At 40.9% G+C, this 13,806-nt stretch overlaps 1 protein-coding gene across 1 annotated transcript; it reads left to right on the forward strand.

The window, feature by feature from the left end:
* Positions 1-1,700: 1,700 nt before the first annotated feature.
* LOC144713095 (uncharacterized) lies at positions 1,701-9,580 on the forward strand. Its single transcript, XM_078587585.1, has 6 exons — positions 1,701-2,166; positions 2,352-2,497; positions 7,582-7,750; positions 8,714-8,812; positions 9,171-9,253; positions 9,340-9,580. The coding sequence occupies exons 1-6, from the start codon at positions 1,768-1,770 to the stop codon at positions 9,473-9,475; spliced, it is 1,032 nt and encodes a 343-aa protein (XP_078443711.1). The 5' UTR covers positions 1,701-1,767; the 3' UTR covers positions 9,476-9,580.
* The last annotated feature ends 4,226 nt before the right edge of the window (positions 9,581-13,806 follow it).

Below are 13,806 nucleotides of genomic sequence, written 5' to 3' on the forward strand. Positions count from 1 at the left end.
CGTCTGGATGAAAATTGTCCCATCTGTTCGTCTCGGAATGAATTTCTGTCCTGGTTTTTGTCCAACCTCGCAGACGAGATGATTTTTTTGTCATAGGACGAAAAAATCGTCCCGTCCGCGTCCCTGCACTATATGAACCAAATATCAGAAATGGGAAATCTGATATCCCTCTTTACCAGTATCTGAATATCGATATCCGACACCTCCCTACATCTCTGCATTGGCATCCATCTTTGTCTCAAAGGTTGGATGATGATGCCAGATATCGGTGTTGGATATAGGTTCTTTTGATATCCAATGTATTGATTATGATATGATTTTAATGATCTCGCATTTTACTAAGAAACATATAAATGTATATTTGAGCTGTAGGAGTGATATGTCGCCGATGTGTGAGTAGCATTAACCTTTGTTAATGGAGTTAATTATGTTAGACTTGTTGATGTGGTAGGTGTGATGACCTTCAAATACACTATTAATTAGTCCCCACTTACTTCTGGGCCAAATTGGATTGGGTTTTACAAACACCAAGACCCCGTCTGATAAATACCTAGGGCTCATCTTTTTCAATGCATTCTCATTAATATTTGATAAATTACAACAAAATGAAAGCAAGTCACTCTTCTATTCCACTAACTCTTTTCTCTCTCTCTCAAAAATTAGAAAATATATTAACAGCCAGGGCATATATTTAAAGTTATTTTTTATCCCAGGCTATTTAGGTTCTTGAACTGTCCATATAAGACAATCACAATACCATGCACTCGCTTCGGTAGTGCATTTTGCAAGGCAAATGTACTAGGTTTGGCAATCGTCATCTTCTTGCTATTTCGTCTGATCATAGATGCTTGTTTGACGACGACGACGATGGTAAAGATTTTAGATCGTTAGAAGACGTGGACAAGTATCAGGACGCTTGAGAAGTTCTTCAACATCAGCCATCCACTTATAGTGCAGGGATGCGGACGTGACGGTTTTTTCATCCCAGGACCAAAAAATTATCCCGTCCGTGAGATTGGACAAAAACCGGGATGGATATTTGTCCCGGGACGAACAAATGGGACGCTATTCCTATCGTCGGACGAAGAACTGTCCTATCCGGAGGTCTCGCATGATGGACGGTAAGGGATGGACGAAAATCTGCCAGATTCGCTTCGGACAGTTGATATCTTGCCACGTGGCATCGCAATATCAATTCATTGACATTTTGCATGAAAGTCCCTGTTTTTTTTCATGCACCCAAACTGACCTCGCCCAAAAGTAATTGTACATATGTCCCTTCGCTTTCTCTCTCCTCCAGATTTCCCTACATATTAAAAGAAAAAGTTAAAAACATGCTTTTTTTTGTCCGAGATGAGGAACGGGACGCTTTTCTCCGGACGATTTTTTATTCAATGGTCGAATCCCTGGACGGGACGTTTTCGGATGAAGTTGAACTATCCAGATGTCGGACAGGACGATCTTCGTCCCGTCCCGTCCATCGTCCTCATACTCGACGATCCGGAACTATACATCCACTTGATATCTACCTAAAAAAGACATCCCCGCCAGCGTCAACCGTTGTAGTTGACTAAGACCGTATGACAATAGTCAAAGAGTAACGCATATGGGTCTCTTTAGTTTGACTTTCTGGGACCCACGTTGACTTGTAATAATCAAGAATAGTTTGTGTAATAAAGAGAGCGTTTTTTAAAAGAACAGAGAATTTCGCAGCATTGCTCTTCATTCATCCCCGAGCGGTGGCTCTCGTCAATCCGGGGCTGGATAATGGTGCTCGGGTCGATCGGCAGCGGCCTCACCTCCTGCAATTTCCCGTATTTGCCTTATGCCCGTTGTTCTAGGCTCGGAAATCCTAAAAATGCCGCTCTTCCTCACAATTGCGACCGATTTTCATCTCGGATTGTTCCAAGCCTAAGACGGAGTAGCAGCGGAGGTGGGTTATCGTCGAAACCCTGTTTCCAATTTTACAGAACGCGATTCCTTCTTCAGCGGACGAGTTTCTCCGGAAGGGAGAGTTCGGACGGTTCAAGCGAGGATGACGAATTGGCGGCGATGGATCAGATTGGGGGTGATGGAGAGGAGGACTGGACGACTTCCGTTCTTCTGTTCTTACTCTGGGGTGCCCTAATGTTTTATGTGACGCAGCTTGCTCCGGACCAAACACCAGTAAGGCTGCTTATTTTCGAGCGATTTATTTCCGGTATCTTTTTTTTTCTTCTCACGAAGTTCATCCATCATTACTCAAGTATTAACCCGTTAGTGATACAGTTTGCATGGGCTGATTTTTTCGCTTTTTTTCTTCATTTATTGGGGCGTGTGTTCTTTGACTGACGTCTTTTTCTTTTCTCCAGTCTACGGATATTTATTTTTTGCAGAAACTGCTCAATCTGAAAGGAGATGATGGCTTCCAGATGAACCAAGTGCTCGTTGCCTTGTGGTATATCATGGGATTATATCCCTTCGTGTACAGCATGTTGTTACTTCCGAGCGCTAGAAGGTGACCAATTATTCTCAGTTCCCATTAATGAAGCTAATTTCCTTTCAGAAATGATGGTACCCGTCAGTGATGTGCATATTAATATTTTATGAGCTTTCATTGGATTGAAAACTTGGATGGAGATTTTTCATCCTGACTTCCCAGTATTTTTAATGAAAAAATCAACTGCGATGCTTGGCCTTCATTAGATTACCAATGAATGTTCTTGCCCTTATGCTGATGCTGTGTGTATAAACGAGGTTGATGCATAATTACTTTCATTCCATCAAATGACAAAACATGTCTTTATTTTTTAAATCAAATGCTAGCACACTCTTACCGGTAGTTCAATTAAAATTGTATCAAGAATTTATGTTATAAATTAATGTCGAGCAATGGTAGAAATTACCAGTATATTCATTTTTTAATGTTTCGTTATTTCCTTAGTTTATATTTATCCTTATGTTGTTATCTCTTATATTGAAAATGTAACCTTATTGTGATCTTAATCTACTTCAAATAAGCAGACTCTCATAATGGGACAGTATAACTATGTTTCACTTGGGCCATCAAGCAACCTTATATAAGATAGAACCATCGGCTTAATGGAGAGATTTTAAAAGTTCCGTCCAAATTGGGACTCCTTAACAGTAGCTTTTACCACCGAAGTTACTGCCAATGCGGTATTTGGGCCTACCACTGACGAAGGGGTGGATGGCAAGAGCAGATCGGCAACCAGTGATTGAGAAGGTGGAAAGACAACTGGAGGGGTGGAAAGCTAATGTGTTGTCGAAAGGAGGTCGATTGGTGTTGTTGCTATTGGTTCTCTCATCCATCCGATATTCCACATCTCAGTATTCAAGATGCTGGCGGGAGTTGGGAAGAAATTAAAAGGCATGATGAGATGCTTTCTATGAAGAGGATCTGGGCCGGAACAAAGCAGGGGACTTGCGATGGTGGCTTGGGATAAGGTATGCCGTCCTACCCACGTGGGAGGTATGGGGTTCCTTCACATGCAGCAACGTATGAACATCAAATTACTGTGAGACATCTATGGCTGGGGACTAAAGTGGGACAGAAAGGCAGATCTGTATCATGGGGCATCTCCATTCTGGCAAAGGCTTAGACAGACCTTTCCACGAGTATGAGGATTCTTTTCTGCCAAGCTAGGAAACGGGGCGACGTTTCAATACTGGAGGGATGCCCGATTGGCACAAGGCATCTTGAGTGAGAGGTTCCCTCATCTGTACGCGTTTGCACAGAATCAAAATGCCCATGTTCGGTACTGTTGGGATGAATCGTGGATCATGATCATAAAGGGTGCCTTATTCAACCAGTGAGTGTCTGAACTAATAGACATGCAATAATCCCTAATCCAGTTAAGACCGAATGACAGAGCGTGGGATGGTTGGCTATGGACAAATGACCCCTTCTCGGTCCAGAAGGCCTATGCAAGGATCCGGGAGGGGCGGGAGGAAGTCAGGTCGCTATTTCGGGCATGAAGATTCATATGGCGACAAAGAGTACCGCCGAAGATAAGGATCTTTGGTTGGATGCCAGCACGAACAAGAGTAATTACTTGAGTCTTTCGCAAAAGGCTATATGTGGACACATCGTCACAATGCCTGCTATGCTCTAATGGGGAAGGAGACTGCAATCATCTCTTCTTTGAGTAATCATTTGGTCGCACGATTTGTGCAAGACAGGTATTATCAAGGGTAAAGGTGACATCTGAAGAGACTTTCTGGGATTCAATCCATAATTACAAAGGCGGAGGAAATGAAGGAGGTGGCTGAGCATTGGGGTGTTTTGAGTCATTTGATTGCATCGAAATGTAGCGCTGTTCAAGGGAAGAATGGTTTCTACAAATGGAGCCATACACGAAGCAGAGGGATTAAAGGTGACATGGCTTCTGCGGGAGACAGGCGGACAGGGGAGGGTTTGAATATGATCGGCTTGATGGTGAATGGACTTTAAAGTCCTGATGGGGGGTTCACCGATTCATTGGGTGTTCACCCGTTTTATATTAAAAAAAAACCACCTAAGTTTGATAGTGTTAAGACCCCGCTAAGGGTTTATCTGAGACGGAAGTCAAAAAGGCCCCCTGACGTTTCAACTTTCCCGGGGGATGCGTCGACTTCCCGGCTAAGGGTTTATCAGAGACGGAAGTCGAAAAGGCCCCCTGATGTTCAACTTCCCGGGGGGACACTTCGACTTCCCCGGGGGACGTTTCGGCTCCTGACCAACCCTCTATTTAAGAGAGGAGACCAGGGAGCCGGGAGGCCTGAAGAAAATCCTATCGTGAGTCCCCTCCCCTCTCTCTCTTTCACCCTTTTACCCTGACCCTAACTCCTCTCCTTTCCTGTTCCTACAGCGACCTTAAACCCTGCAACCGAGCCTCCTGGCGACAAGGGGAGCAAGCGTGCTCCACTCCGTTCCTTTCTGTTTCCCTCTATCTTTTTCCACCTTTTCCCATTTGTTCTGTGTTCGAACTTTGTTGAGGACAGCATTTTGGAGTTTTCATTACGAGTATCAGTGGGTCTCAACAGATAGAAGAGGATTCCGTCAAAGTCTTTGATGTAGTTAATTACAAAATTGTGGAGGAAGCTTTTGTGAATGTAAGTAGGAAAGGAGCTAGGGATGTAGATATATCGAAGATACTCCCACTTATCCAGGGGAAGAGGGTAGTTGGGTGTTGGAGGGGTTTATACCCCAAAGTATGATTCAAATCAAACAGTACAAAGGTATGAGGCACACCTTTTTTTCTAAAGGGTTTACCGAGTCATTTGGATTTGATTATTAGAAAACTGTTTTGCTATCTATTCATTGTTCTTTGGCCCACTTCTTCCCCTCACTCTCCTTCTATCTCAATTTATCAACATTTCTCCCTGTTTGTATTTGTGAGGCAGATAGGCAAATGACACTTGCTCAGCCTTAGAATATTCCCAAAATACTACACCAAACATAATTGCGAAAGGTGTATCATTGTTATATCTGTTTCTCCATTTATATTTTAACTCTGCTGATGCCTTATATTCGAAGGGTATAATATCCCGTTCTTTGAGTCATCTTCTTCCTTACTCCTAGTCAACTAGCTGGCCCAGATAATATCCCGTCATGGTTATTCATGAATCTCCTCCTGTAGCCTATGTATTTGGGTTGTGGCCTGTTTTCTATCTCCCCCTCTCTCACTCTCTACGCGTAGAGCTTCTGTTCCTCTCCACTGCCATCAGAACAGAAACTTCTATCACCAAAGTGGCAGATTGAAGTCGATTAGCTAACCATTGTTTCTGGTTGTGAAAAGTGGATATTTGACTTGTCATTACAAAAGTTTTACATAAATTGCCTTTTGCAAGTAGATAGGGCAATAAACCCAGCACAAGCTGAGATCTCTGATCAGCCACCCTGTAAAGTAGTGCGGCTCATCCAGCCATCACATCAAAATGATTTTTTATGTGATGTGAGATTCAAAAAACAAGATACACTGTTTGAATCTGCTTGTGCTGGATGGCATTTATGAAAAGCTTAAGAAACAGGATAGTTTTTTCTCTATTAAGAATTGAATCCTATCTCGGCTTGTTAGCAAAAATATCGATTGCAACATTAGACGATGTAGATGCAATGCTGAATGCTGGATCTGGTAAAGTCAAAAATTTCCATGTGTTCAAGCTACTCTGCAAAGGCCATTGATTCCTCAGTCGAGATATGAGATCACCCGACCAAAATGAGTGGCGGAACTAGGGACCCATAGGTAATTAGTCAGAGGAAAAGAGGATAACCATGCTTGATCAGTGATAATAACCCATGAGTTTATATTGTGGAAGTTGGGAATAGAGGAGGATAACCCAACGATTAAACCGTTGCATGGAACTCAGAGGGAGGGAAAAAATGTCAGAAAGATTATCGGCAGAGGGAGGTAAGCAGTGGGAAGAACATTACAAGAGAAGGAGATACGAGAACCAACAACTTCCATTCGTTTCTTGGCTTTCTTCCTCAAGGGGGGAGCTGTCCTACTTAAAAAGAAATACATGCAGAGTAGAAAATGACAGAAATACCCCAAGCCTATAAAATGAGTTAGATTGGTAGATAGAGTTGGGGGACGGGACCAGATGTGTCGCATCCCCTCCCCTCCTAGCACCCCTGACACAGGACAGGATGCGACATCTCAAATCACGCCTCATCCCATAGCCCAGGACAGATGATGGAATGGGACATGTTCCGTCCCCAGGAGAATATTAAAATATCTTGTTATACATTTCTGGGCCTCACTCGTCTAAGTATAAAATTTGAAGAATATTTTTAATATATTAATGTACCCTATCTGTCTAAATATGAGTTTTTGATGACAATTATCAGTTCTTTATTATAAATTACTGGGTCCCACCTCCTCATGGGATTTGAGACAGGACAGTCCCGTGATGCATCTCACATGAGTCACATCCTGCCCACTCTTACCAGATGCTGTTCGGGTTGAACTCTAGTGGCAGAGGAGAGGGAGACTCTCCAGGAACTCCCTGCTTGCTTCCTTTTTAGCAAATTCTTGCTTCTGTTGTATCGTATGTAAATGCTAGGTTCGCACATTCAAATTAATTTGTAGGTTTGGTATGATTATGCCTCTGATAGGTCTTGACTGGAGTCCAATCAGTATGTTTAACATGACTTTGTTTAATTGATTAATGTCACCAAGAAACACAAAAGGTGTTGTTAAGTTGATGTTGGATCATTTATGTAATATTGTCCCTTACAGTTCGTAAAATTAAAATCCAATGTTGAAAACTGATCTTGAAACCGAAATTTACTTTTATTTACTGATGAGAAGAAGATGTCAAGAAAGATCATCAAATCTGATATTCCAATGAACAATGAAGGATGCCGATGCACCATGACAAAGTAAATATGCTTCAGGAGTTCTTAGTATTTGAGGGTTCTTATTCTGAAGATGTAACTCTTTGTGGTTTGTCTTGAACTATCTAATTCTTCATGGTTCACATCATCATTCATTCTGATGTCTTTTATAGATTAAAATTTCTTTATCATTTTTCAACTGTTATACCTATCTATCCGATAACATGAATGTCTTAAACCATTTTAGTGTTCCATTGCAGCTCTCGAAGCAAAGTTCCTGTGTGGCCCTTTTTGATGGTCTCTTTTTTTGCTGGAGCTTATGGTTTGATCCCTTATTTTGTTCTTTGGAAGCCTCCCCCTCCTCCTGTAATGAAAGAAGAACTGCAGCGTTGGCCTCTGAATTTTCTGGAGTCCAAGATTACAGCAGCGGTAGGAACTTTACCCATATATATAACAAAAAGTTATTCTGTGTCATGTTTTACGTTATGGAAAATTCCATTTCAGATCATAAAAATGGCAATCCAACAATCCAATAAATTATCCGGGTATTCAAGCCAGAGAATTTCTCTATTCTGAAAGAAGGTACTTATTTGATTGAATGGAGAAGTAAGGGGGCCGGGAACTATTCCCTTAACTTGGACTGATGAAAATTTAATTTCACAAGATCTTGAACAAAAAACTGTGGAGTTGATACACTAAGCTTGCTATCACATAAGGGAATTGACCGAGTGAATCATGATCTTATTCAATTCCAAACCAGTCAAGAAGTCCAAGAATGCTCTGAGAATCTGTAACTGAGAGTTTAAGAGAGATGAAAAGAAAACATAGAAGAATTGATTGCCCTAGATGGACGAGATCCTCCTTGGCTGCAGATTTTATATGATTCCATGATTTTAATCTCCGTTGCTCCAGCTTCCGGTGCTCCGCTGCTTCTTTCCCAATTCAGGTGCAACTTGCAAGAAATGATGATGGCCTTCTCCCGTTTATCCTTTTTAAACTTGTTCACTCGTGCAAGCACTCGCACGTGTGTCCTGGTGTGCTTTCCTTCTATGGAAATGACGTTTGTACAATATAGTAAATAACATATCAGGAGTTGGCCTATTTCTTGTGCGTACCAGTTGGAGATTTTTGAAATAAAATTGAGGGTTGCAATGGATATTTTGAAGCTGGATTTTCTGGATTGATTGAAAACCACTTGTTCTTATAAACATTTTAAATATTTTTTTATACTTTTTCAACAAGTGCAACGTTGATAATGGTTCTGGTAGTGCTTATAATTTCATAATGAGGCATATGTTTTATCTTGATACCCTCGGTTCTCAATGGATATGCTTGTTTAAAGGAATTACTTTAATCAGATGATGTGCTATAATTTAATCCGCTGGATTTCAGGTAGTGGCAGCTTCAGGCATTGGATTAATTGCATATGCTGGTCTGGCCTCTGGTGAAGACTGGACGGAATTTTTCCAATATTTTAGACAGAGCAAGTTTGTAAGTAAAATATACATACTATTTACTCTCCGCTTTTCTCTCTTTCTCTCTCATAGTGGGTGGATTGGAATCTACTGATTTTTTTTAAAAAGTATTCTCAGCTTTAATCTCTTTTATACCATAATTATGAACCTTCTTCCATTAACTGTTTCTTGTTACAACAATGAGAAAAAACGGTCATCAGGTGTAGTATCCTCAAGGTCCTAGCATGGAAGGAAGAAGTATCATATTATCAAATCTAATCTCCCACAAATGATATTTTTTAATAATTTTAAATTTTGATTGCATTTCTATGGTTTTTATTGTTTAATTGGATAAAATCCCTCACCCAACCCACACTTTACGCTCTTATTCCTAGATTCACGCCACGTGTCTTGATTTCTCCCTGCTCTCGGCATTTTCTGCATTCTGGGTCTTCAATGATATGACTGTGAGAAAATGGTGAGCATTGATGATTTGACCTGACCGATTTTCTTGCATAAGTTGGTTGACCTTCCAGATAACAGTTGCCTGTCTCTATTACGCAGGTATGAAAAGGGCTCTTGGCTCTTGCCGTTGGCCTTAATCCCCTTTGCAGGGCCAGCTATTTATCTTCTTCTGCGGCCGGAAATTCCAGTAGCCTCTTCCCAGGCTTCTTCCTCTTTGAAAGCTGAAAAAGATTAGATAAAATCAATAATATTTTCCTCGCCCTTTGTTTCCTCTTTCTTAGGTGAACCTTATTATTTATTAATCCAATCTTGGGTCGATACTCCACCCTGTTTGATGAAATATATTTGTCTTGCATTAAAACATTAAGCTTTTATGTGAGTGAGAGAGAATCATATTAAGTTTTTATGTTTTAGAAGTGCGTCAGAAAAGGTTGTGAAGAGATTAGATGACCACTCTGTTGGTTTTCAATAGCCGTTTGAAGGAACAAACAAATAATCTTTCCTTTATGAAACAAGAACTTGTAAAGAATTAGGAAATGCTTTTCTAAACAGTTTTGGTTGGTTTTAAACCAGCCATTAGATATCATTATACACATCCGTATTGCTATGTATTCTAATAACCTACTCCAAAAGCTCATCTTATCATCAACCCTTTTTTGTAAATTATTTTTCATATTTCTTCCACCCAACGAAGCATATAAAAGGCACGGAAATTTCCCTGCCTTTCTATCCTTATTTTTCACATCTCTCTTCTTGTTTATCCTTTCAAGATAGACTCTGCAACTTTTCCCAGCATCCAGACTCATCACAGGTCACCAAGTTGTACGAGGATATCCTTTTTGTTCAATTGTTATTTGTGTTCTTGGAAATGCTTGCAAAAATAGGAAACTCTATCCCATCCTACCAGCCCCTGACCTCTTGGGAGAGGACCGTAGGGCTTTGTTAAACTCTGATGTCATCTGACTCATAACCATAAACATTGATCTAGCGCATAATTTGACGACTCATTTTTCAAGAAATTAGTTTAAAATTGTTTCATCATATTTCACTCTATATCTCTCAGTTTTTAATAGTTCTCTTTGATTTTCTATGCGTAAAAAATCTCAACATCAATGATTTTTTCATTTGAAAATATATCCTTTATTATGAATATTCAAAGTGACATCAAACGTGACCTTGTTTATAATTAAGGTCTCTTTTTTCTTCCTTGATTTCACAATTTTAAGGTCTTTCTCGTCCAAATTTAAGCAAACATCAATCTAAAGCTAAATTCAATTCTGAAGTGCAAAGCCTAGTCTCCATGTGCAATAATTTGGTTGACCACTGAGCGATATTTGAGTGCATTAATTTGAGGTGTTAATTTGTCATTGATATTTGAGTTCATCAATAAAATTTTATAAAACCTTGACTAGTAAAAGAATAGGAGTAGCTATTGATGAGTGACAGTGGTCCCCACAAGGAAAGGATAGTACAAAGTTAATTCTTTTTAAATTAATGATTAGGGGATGAAAAGAGATATTTTATAAAATATGTATTATGGTGAGGTAAGAAAGACAATAATTAAGGATAGATGTATGGAACTATTAATCTATATAATTTTTTTTGAAAAAAATGTATTAAGTGGGTATAGTGAATAGCGATGACATTTAAATTAGGTAATGATGGATGACGTGTGGATGATATGGATGAGATGTATATATGTAAATGGACATGTGGATATATATCGAGAAGAAGATAACAACGTAAGCCCATGGCTCACTCTATATCATTACAATTTGCCAAGATCATGCTGATTTGTGACAGTGGGAGAGCCCCTCAACTTCTCCTTTGTCTTCTAACTTTGATCAATGATAGACCCTGAGAAAAGTAGATGGATCTCGATATCACTTTTTTCACTGGCTCTACTATAGGAGCAATTCCAAGTTGATTTGTATATGTATAGATGGATCAACTTATATATCAGGGGTGGATGGATAGAGGAGAGAGAAAAAATCTACCCTCAAAATTAGGGAATGGCACGTCCAGCACGTGACGCCACGGACGTGACAGGACGGATGACGATTGGTGACGAACGGTTCATCACGTCACCGTCTCATCACACGGCTGAGGATTTTGGGAAAATACGGTCATGCAGCCGCGTCGTTCCGTCAGGTCACCATTACTGTGACGACGCCACCGTCATTGGTGACAGAAATACTTACTAAATTTTAAGTTTCTAAGTTCTACGCTCGACGAGGGCTCGCGTTAGAAGCCCCACGGCTGGCCTTCCTTGTTCGGTTGTTCCTTTTCCTTTCCTTCTCGTTTGTGCTTCCTTTCCCTCTTCTCGGCGTTTTGTGTCTGTCGTGCTGCGGAAGTCCTAACTTTTCGCTTCATTTGGGCTGTTTTAATCGCCGTTCCCCCCTGCGGTGATTCCAAATCGAGCGATTGATCTTCGGGGAAGGTTATTTTCTTCCTCCCTATCTTTTCCCCCCGATTCTTGCCTCCTTTTGTGCAAATCTAGTGTTGGTTTTCCAATTCTTTTAAGTCTTGCTGGTCAACTCAATGATTCATTCTTTCGTCTGGAACTGTGTGTGATTTCGATTTATCAGAGGCTCTGATGCTCTTTTCTAATTTCTTACACTTTTGTTGGGTCCTGATTTGGGCATCAGTAAATTTGGCCTTTAAAATTCAAAGAGAAGGTTTGTGGAATTGAAGTTAAAACAAATTCTATCTCAAGCATTAAATAGTGAATGGTTTTTGGCAGCTTGCTATAATATCTATTTTTACTGAGGGGAACGAAGTTACAACAATTTTTGTTACTTTCGGAGCTTGGCGGTGGAGAACCCTTTATTGACAACCCGATAAAACCTGACCATGGCATTTGAAAAGGTATCTAAACTCTTGGTTTCTTTGGGATCGATTACTTTGAACTCTGCTCTACTTATATGAACTATTGGGACTAGATTGATCTGAACAGAATCAACTGTTATCTACTCCAGAAAATTTGAAAATATAATTTTTTTATAACAATTCTGCATCCCTCTTTGCTCTCCTGATTATCTATCTCCCTATCTCCATCCCTCTTTGCTCTCCCTATTTATCTATCTCCCCACCTCCATCCCTGTCTACTCTATTTATTTCTCTATCACCTTATCTCAATATCTCTATTTTACTATCTCTATCACCTGTCTTTGAATTTTGCTATCTCTGCTCTCACTCTCTCTATCTCCCAATCTCAAACTCTCTATCTCACTATCTCCCTATCTCCATCCCTCTCTTCCCTCTCTTCCCTCTCTACTTCTCTATCTCCCAATCTCAATCTCTCTATCTCCCTATCTTGATCACTCTCTGCGCTTACTCTCTCTATCTCCCTATTTTTGTCTCTCCATCTCCCTATCTCCATCCCTCTTTGCACGCTCTATTTCTCTATCTCCCTATCTCCATCCTCTTTGCTCTCCCTATTTATCTAGAAGACGTTGGAGAAGACAAAGGAGATCCCAGCGTAGTTTGTTTGCCTCACGGACTCCCCGTGGGCTATCGTGGACAATGTGGGGTTCAATATTATGTGGAAGTACGCTGCGGAGACGATAGTTGACCTACCAGGTTCGAAGGTAATAAAGGCTGCGACACGTAAGCTATACGGGACCATGAAGGGGAGGCTCATAGAGTTATTGGCAAATGTCCCCAAGGTCTCACTAACGGTGGATGCATGAACCGCTGAGAATTCGTGCGGTCTTCTCAGCATCATGATTCATTGGGTGAACAAACATTGGGAACTATGCAAACGTGTACTTGCTATATGCAAGCTAGTGGGGAAGCACGATGGCGAGAATATGAGCACAATAGTGCTCCAAGCATTGGAAGACGTCGGGTTGAAGACGAAGGTCGGCGACATCCCGTCTGGCTTCATTTAGTTTGTACTACCTTATTGCAAAACTAACCTTTTGAGCATGCAGGTTGGATTTTTCACAACGAACAATGCGTCAAGTAACGGGCGGATGATAGCACTGCGCGCAAAGGAACTCAAGCCGCTGAATGACCGTTTCACAGAGGACCGACATGTCCCATGCGCTGACCACTTGCTGAACATCATCGTTCAGGTTGCATTGAAATCATTACGTGTATCAGTGAACACACCTCCTCCTAGGACTGCAGATAGCTGCGCAACGTACACAACATATGATCATGATTACAATGCTGATATAGATGATTTGGACGCCATGTGGGAGGCTGCGGCAAGTCACGCAGAAATGGTCATTCATGACGGTGGCCTTGTCCTAGGGGATGTTGTTGCCCGTCTTAGGCACTTAGTGACAAGCATTCGAGCATCGACACAACAATGACAGTAGTACGTTAAGGCATGCAAAGACATGCAGAATCACAACCAAATCCCATTAGACTGCCCAACGTAGTGGAACAATATGCATGACATGTTGTATGCCGTGTTGGAGAAGGGAGAATTCATAGATTTTATGGCTTTAAAAATCTTGTCGGTAACAAATAAGGACATGAGACTCTCATGTGAAGAGTGGAAAATGGTAGCCGACTTCCGCGACATTCTAGGGCCATTTTACAGAATGACAAACT

Source organism: Wolffia australiana, chromosome 15 (genome assembly GCF_029677425.1).
Source record: "Wolffia australiana isolate 7733 chromosome 15, ASM2967742v1".
NCBI classification, from domain to species: Eukaryota; Viridiplantae; Streptophyta; class Magnoliopsida; order Alismatales; family Araceae; genus Wolffia; species Wolffia australiana.

What these genes read in the sequence shown, in the direction of transcription:
- LOC144713095 (XM_078587585.1), top strand. Translation starts at nt 1,768, where the DNA reads ATGGTGCTCGGGTCGATCGGCAGCGGCCTCACCTCCTGCAATTTCCCG. An exon ending in TTACTTCCGAGCGCTAGAAG is followed by an intron (nt 2,498 to 7,581) that starts GTGACCAATTAT and finishes GTTCCATTGCAG; the next exon opens with CTCTCGAAGCAAAGTTCCTG. An exon ending in AGTCCAAGATTACAGCAGCG is followed by an intron (nt 7,751 to 8,713) that starts GTAGGAACTTTA and finishes GCTGGATTTCAG; the next exon opens with GTAGTGGCAGCTTCAGGCAT.